At 53.6% G+C, this 6,694-nt stretch overlaps 1 protein-coding gene across 1 annotated transcript; it reads left to right on the forward strand.

Moving 5' to 3' along the window:
- Positions 1 to 4,116: 4,116 nt before the first annotated feature.
- GUCA2A (guanylate cyclase activator 2A) lies at positions 4,117 to 6,152 on the forward strand. The gene is made up of 3 exons (XM_043447894.1): positions 4,117 to 4,273; positions 5,338 to 5,527; positions 5,895 to 6,152. Exons 1-3 carry the CDS (start codon positions 4,199 to 4,201, stop codon positions 5,957 to 5,959), a joined length of 330 nt encoding a protein of 109 aa, XP_043303829.1. The 5' UTR covers positions 4,117 to 4,198; the 3' UTR covers positions 5,960 to 6,152.
- The last annotated feature ends 542 nt before the right edge of the window (positions 6,153 to 6,694 follow it).

A 6,694-nucleotide genomic window follows, 5' to 3' on the forward strand; every position in this document is an offset into this window, starting at 1 on the left:
TGGGCTGCAGGCCGGGGTCTGGTTTCCACACCTGTAAAGCACGTACCCAGACAAAGTGCTTAATCCTCGTTTCCTGTTACTGTTAATGTTGTGATTAGTCCAAATACCACAGCCTGTCTGGTCTCCAGGCTTCCCTGGTGGCTCAGATGGTAAAGCGTCTGCCTGTGATGCAGGAGACTGGGTTTGATCCCTGGGTCAGGAAGATCCCCTGGAGAAGGAAATGGTAACCCACTCAGTACTCTTGCCTGGAAAATTCCATGTATGGAGGAGCCTGGTGGGCTACGCTCCATGGGGTTGCAAAGAGTCGGACACGACTGAGCAATTTCATTGGTTCACTGGTTCTGGCCTCCTGCGGGATCAGGGGTAGCGGATAAGTTCCAAGCCTTGTGTGGGTACTGGGGCCACCACGGAGCAAGACACAGGCTCTGCTCTCAGGAGTTTGCAAGAGAGCAGGCGGCACAGATTGGTAGGTTTTATCAGGGGAAAGAATAGGAAGCTGATGGAGCCCAGGGGACAGATATGGTCTTAATACAGGCTTGTTGGGGCTGGAAGCCAGTGAGGAAGGTTTTCCAGGCAATTCAAAATCCACAATATACTTGTCATTGTTTCCATTTTTCTGATGTAGAAACTGAGGCTCAGAGAGAGCATACAACTATTCATTGATGAGTGGGGACTCTACTGCAGGGCCGCCTGGCTCTAAAGCTGGAGCTATTCTACCAACATCAGAAATCCCCAACCTCTGGGATCTAATGCCTGATGATCAGAGGTGGAGATGATGTAATAATAATAGAAATAAAGTACACAGTAAATGTAAGCACTTGAATCATTCCCAAACCGTTCCCCACCCACCTACCCTGGTCCGTGGAGAAAACTGTCTTTCATGAAACCAGTTCCTGGTGCCAAAAATGTTGGGACCACTGACCTACAGGGCCCCAGGTCTGGGCTCCTTCTTTCCAGCCCACTCCTAGGGAGACTTGGGATCCTCGTGAAAAGTGAGCAGGGAGCTGACCATGACGAGGTTTGACAGAGAGTCTGGGCTTCCTTCTGAAGGTGTTGGGCAGCCACTGATGGGTTTTCACGTGGGGAGGCAGGTAGAAGTGGTATGGCTTGGTAGGCTATGGAGCTTCAGGAGTTTGTCAGAAGAGGTGGCCTTGGATGTGAGCGGCCCCAAACCACCCAGACCGACCCACTTGCTGCCTATAAGGAATGATGAGGGGTGTCGGGGTGCTGGGGAACCAAGACCACAGGACTCAGGTGTGGGCCTGGGGTGGTCCAGAACCCCAGGCTTCCAAGAGAGCCCCAAGATCCAGCAGCTTCAATGCAGGAGAGGAGGTAGGAGGCCTGGATCCACACCTGGGCCCAGGTTGGGCCAGGGAATTGGCGGGGAGAGAAAGGGAGGGTACTGGTTTCCATTTCCCAGGGTAGATGTCAGAGGCAGGGTTGGGGAGGGTCAGGCCCAAAGGGCTGAGGCCTGGGAGCCATTTCCTCTTTCCCACAGTGTGGAGCTATGTCACTCCCATGCACCTAGACCCCCACCCACCCCACCCCTGGTGTGTACTAGGTCAGCCCTGGCTAAGGGGATATGGGGAAAGAGGCTTCAAGAACGAAAGCCCCCTCCCTTTACCCCAATCGCATGGTGCCTCGAGAGGGAAAAGACTGAAAAACCAAAGGGAACCAGAGACAGGGCTCCTTCATCTCACAGCAGCCTATTCAACCCCATCCTTGATGCTAAACTGAATCCCAGTCCAGCTCCAGATCCAACCCCAGTCACAGACCTGACCCCCACCCACTCCTCCATCTTCAACTGCAGACTCAACTCCAACCTTAACCAAGCACAGAACCTGAACCTAACCCCAACCGACCTCCATGTCAGGGACAGTCCCCACGTCAACCTAATCCTAGCCGCACCCCCAATTCTAACACTTACCCTGACCCTTACCCCATGCCCAAGCTCAGCTCCACCCTGATCCTGACCCAAACTCGAATTCGAGTCCTAACCTGAACTCCTATCACTCTCTGCTACTTCATCTTGCCCTAAGGTAACTCCAGTCCCAATTGGAAACCTATTGAGTGGTCTTAACCCAGCTTCCACACTAGCCCAGCTCAGGTCCACCCAACCCCAATTCCAACGGCAGCAGCAACCTCAGCTGCACTCCTCCTGGTGTGTACCTGTGCTCACCTCCATCCCAGTCACAATAAATTCTACCGATTCTAGCCTTACCTTCAACCCAAACTCCATCCATAATCCTTCTGTACCCTGTCCATACCTAACCCTCCACCGGTGTTCACTCCCACCCAACTCTCAGCTAGCAGAGGCCACCACATGGCTGTTCTGGATATGTAGACTTCAGCATATATACGTACCCCTCACACACACTAACACACTTCAGTTTACACACACACCTCTGTGTACACACACACACACACACACACACACACACACACACACTAGAAAAGGAGGGAAGTTTAGTCTGGTTCTGAGGATTAGCCTGAGAGGGCAGGATAACCAAGTGTTTCTTGCTCCTCCCTGGGGTTGAACCCCTTTGAAGTTCCCTCCAATTTCCCCTACAGTGTTGACTCTCCCCACCCTGGGATTCCACCCCCACCTCTTTGTTTGGAGCCTCCCTGGCTTCCAGTCAGATTGGTTTGTAGATTGGAACAAAGCAGCTCCTAGGGCTGCCCTTCCTCTGTGTCCTGGAGGCTCTGCTCAAAAACAACACAATAAACAAGCACTATGCCAGGGTATAGAGTTCATGGGGGTCAGAGTCTAGAGGAGCAAAGACACACACCCAAGTAACCCAACTCAACAAGATCCCAGGTAGGGAATGTTATCTGGTTCTGTGAGAACAAAGAGAGGTTATTATTTAGCTGAGGATGCAGTGGGGGTTATTGGATATGGGCCTTAACGTTTAAGTAGGAGTTCACCTAATGACGAGGAAGGAAAAAACCTTCCAAGGCAAATGGAGCCACATATTCAAAGTCAGAGTTGAGCTTGGCAGGAAAGACCAGGATGGAGGCGATTAGGCTGAGTTAGTTGCGGGAGGGGGAGCAGAAAAAAGAAAGGGATGCGGTGGAGGGAGAGGGAGATAGTGAGAGAAGCAGGAAGGAGGAGAAAAAACTTTCAAGGATGATCTGAACTTGCTATATGGACAGGACAGCAGACCCAGCGCAGGATGAGAACAGACCGTGGCTCAGACCAGGCGGTTGATCCCCAGAAGGGCCAAAGGGAACCAGAAGCTGCGCTGTTGTTGATCAAAGTAATGGTAACTCAGCGGGCTGTACTATATGCTTTCTGTGTTCCAGGCATTGAGGTAAGCATCTTTCTAACCTCATTAATTCTCACTCCCAAGAGATATGCATTATCATGTTGGTCCCCAGAGGAAATACAAGGAGCTCTGAAGTTCAGAGATGAAACAATTTGCCCAAATTCACACACATCAAAATGGGGCAGTAAATGGGGCTTGAATCCAGGCCTATGGATGACAGAGCTGAGTCCTTTCTCAAAGTCACAGTGGCCAAACCTAGTACCCGCCTTGGTCATCTCATCTCTCATGACTTGAAGCCCCCTTGAAATCTCCTCCTCCCCACAGGCTGAATTACATTTCCCCGCTTCTACCAGGCCTATTTTAGTTCTCTGCTATCCCACATGTGGCATTCTCTGCAAAAAATGGCCCTCTACCTTTGGCCCCTTCTCTAAGAAAATTTTCACTCACTCTCTAAAACCGGGTGCTGGCACAACCTCCTTTGGGAAAACTTCCTGAACTTCCCTGCCGCTGGGCTGGGTGAATGGCCCCTCCATTCCCCTTGCCCACCCACTCCCCTAATAACCCTGCACTGCCCCTGCCTGGGCCTCCCTCTATAAGGGCTAGGCGGAGTCTGCAGCCCCACCCTGGCACATGGCCTGGCCCGGAGCCATCACTGAGTGTGAGTGGTTGGTGAATGAATGCAGAACCCAATCCAGTGGTGGGTTAAAGTGGGAGCCCAGGGAGGGGCTGGGGCTCTGACGGTTCCCTGGACTGATCTCTTATCTGCCAGGGCGGTCTTAAGCCTTATCTGATTAGGATTGAATTGACCATCAAGCAGCTGAGATGCTCATCAAGACTCCTGAGTTACTCAGTAACCCTGCCCTCTTTAAAAGTCCCACTGTTTCCCCCTGGCATCCAGAACCAGTGACTCCTCTCTCCTGGGTGCTGCCACCATGAACACCTTCCTGTTGTCCGCCCTGTGCCTCCTTGGCGCCTGGGCCACCCTGACAGAGGGAGTCATCGTGAAGGTAAGTTCTCTGTCCCCACTGTTGCCCAGACTGCTCTCTACCTCCAGGGTGTAGGGCCTGTTCTCTGATAAAGTAACCCCTCCCTGGGGACTGAGGGTGGGGTATGTCTAAGGCTTGGTTCTGCCCCACGGATCTCCTTCTCAGCCCTACCTCTTACACCTTTCATTTTCAAACTCATAGAAAGATCAGGAAGAGAGAAGAGAAACAGTTAGGGAAAGGCAAGTGACTAGCCAATTTACAGAGTGCTTTCTGTGACCAGGCTCCACTGGTGTCTCACTGGGGCCCCAGGATCACTTTGCGAAGAAGGAATTGCTAGTCCCATTTCTTAGAGGGGGAAAACAGACCCTTAGAGTTTTTAACTTGTCATGGGCACGTGGTTGGGAAGTGAAGGAGCTCAGTTTCGTTCCAGACCTTACTTCTTAGCCAAAGCCCTGACCTGGATCTCAGAAATCACCTGGACACCCTGAAGGTCCTGACAGGAGGGCGTCCCTATTGGTGTGGATGCCAGCTAAAAGGCCAGCCTGGCACTCACTGGGGGCCCCACTCTGGCTCCACAGCCAGGCCCCGAGAGGTCTTTTATTGCTTCTCAAACATCAGTCAGGCACCAGGCTGGAGCTGGGGGCCAGGGGATCAGCCCACACCTCTCTCAGGCAGAGGTGAAGACAACCTGGGTACAGCCACGTGGATTCAGGAAGCCTGAATCTGGTCCCAGCTCTGGGTCTCTCCCCACAGATGGGCACCATGGCTCCCACTAGTAGACACCTATTGTGTCCCTGACACTTCGTGTCTGTTTTCTCCATTCCTCATATAACATGTAGAACCTGGGCTCCCGGATTGTAATGACCTGTTCATGGTTCCAAAGCAAAACCAGGATACAAGCCTAGTGTCTGGCTGTAAAGCCTGAACTCTGACCACCTCATATTACCCCGCAGCAGAGCACCTGGCGGCCATGTACGGCAAACACTGCTTAAGTGCCTCTGGGCCGGGAGAGGGGTCACTCCTGGGGGAGGCAATCAGGGAGCAGGCTGCAGCCTGGCCTCACACTCCGGACATGTCTCTCTCAGGATGGAGACTTCTCCTTTTCTCTGGAATCGGTGAAGAAGCTCAAGGACCTCCAGGAGCTCCAGGAGCCTAGGATCCCTAGAAATTCTGGTGGGCTCATCGCTCCCAACCTTTGTAGCTTGCCTAATTTTCCCGAAGAACTCCGGCCTCTTTGCAAGGAGCCCAACGCCCAGGAGATCCTGGACAGGCTGGGTGAGTAACCCTCTCTCTGAAGAGCCTGGGGCTCATGGACTTCCGAATTTGTAGCGCGCAAGGGAGAGATGTGTTCTGATTGGTGGGATTCTAGGACGAGCTCTACTCTGATTGGTGGGTCTGTTAAGCCCTCTGTTGGGCTTCTGGGTTCTTCTGGTCTCAGCTGTAGCCCCGGTCTGAGTAGACTCTTCTAATTGGCTGGCTTGGGTGGTAATTGTGTCCTGGTTTGTTGTGAAAAGCCCCACTGGTCAGAAAGGACAGGCCTGGTTTTCTCCTGGGTGGCGGGTGTCCAAACTCTGGCTCAGGTGAGGGAGGGAGCTTTGGGGAAGGGAAGCTGCTCTCACCGGGCTTCATCTCGCCGGTCCAGGGGCCATCGCGGCGGATCCAAGCACGTGTGAGATCTGCGCCTACGCGGCCTGTGCTGGATGCTAGAACAGATGGTACTCCCTGCCTCCTGTCCCTCCCTCGCCGGGCGCTCCTTCTCCTCACAGCTCAACCTACCCCGAACGCAGGAGTGAGGAGAGAGCAGCCTGAGGGGTGCCCAGCCCCTGCCCCCACCGGAGCTGCTGATGCTTCCCAAGATCCATGCCCACCAGCGGCTAATAAACCAGATTCCAGAGCCCTCTTTGTTGCGTTCGTTCCTTCTTTTATCCGTCAGTCTACTCATCATCACACTCTAGGGATGCCTTCCCTGCCCTCACCAGCTCAGGGTTCAGTGTGCTATGGGCAAGCACCCCACTCTTTCTGCTAAGCCAGCGCCCCCTCGGGCTGCCCTCTGCACAGATGCTGAAAGGACTTGAATCCACCATCCATCAATGGGGGAGGTGGAACCTCTGCTATTCTTTCACCATCCTCCGGGTCATCAAGGCCACTAAACCACACGAGAGCACTTGAGCTGCTTTGGATGACCAACACAGGCACGGAGGGGCTATGCGCTCAGCCCCTGGCTGGAGAGTGTTCAAGGGGCCTCAGGATCTAGCCCTGCGTTGACCACTTAAGCGCTGCCTCCTGCCTGCACCCCCGCCCCCAGGGCCCACACCCCAAGCCATAGTTCTCACCATGTCCTCTGCGCCACTTTCTACATTCCTGGCCACATCACTCCTGCTCAGGGACCAAGTCCTCACCCCTGTGCCTCCTCTCAGAGGGCAGCCTTTCCTCACCCTTCCA

The sequence above is a fragment of the Cervus canadensis genome, chromosome 2 (genome assembly GCF_019320065.1).
Source record: "Cervus canadensis isolate Bull #8, Minnesota chromosome 2, ASM1932006v1, whole genome shotgun sequence".
Lineage (NCBI taxonomy): Eukaryota > Metazoa > Chordata > Mammalia > Artiodactyla > Cervidae > Cervus > Cervus canadensis.

Bases quoted from the DNA above. Each gene is read 5' to 3' on its own strand.
- GUCA2A (XM_043447894.1), top strand. From the start codon at position 4,199: ATGAACACCTTCCTGTTGTCCGCCCTGTGCCTCCTTGGCGCCTGGGCC. The intron at 4,274-5,337 runs GTAAGTTCTCTG...TGTCTCTCTCAG, and splicing joins CAGAGGGAGTCATCGTGAAG to GATGGAGACTTCTCCTTTTC. The intron at 5,528-5,894 runs GTGAGTAACCCT...TCGCCGGTCCAG, and splicing joins GGAGATCCTGGACAGGCTGG to GGGCCATCGCGGCGGATCCA.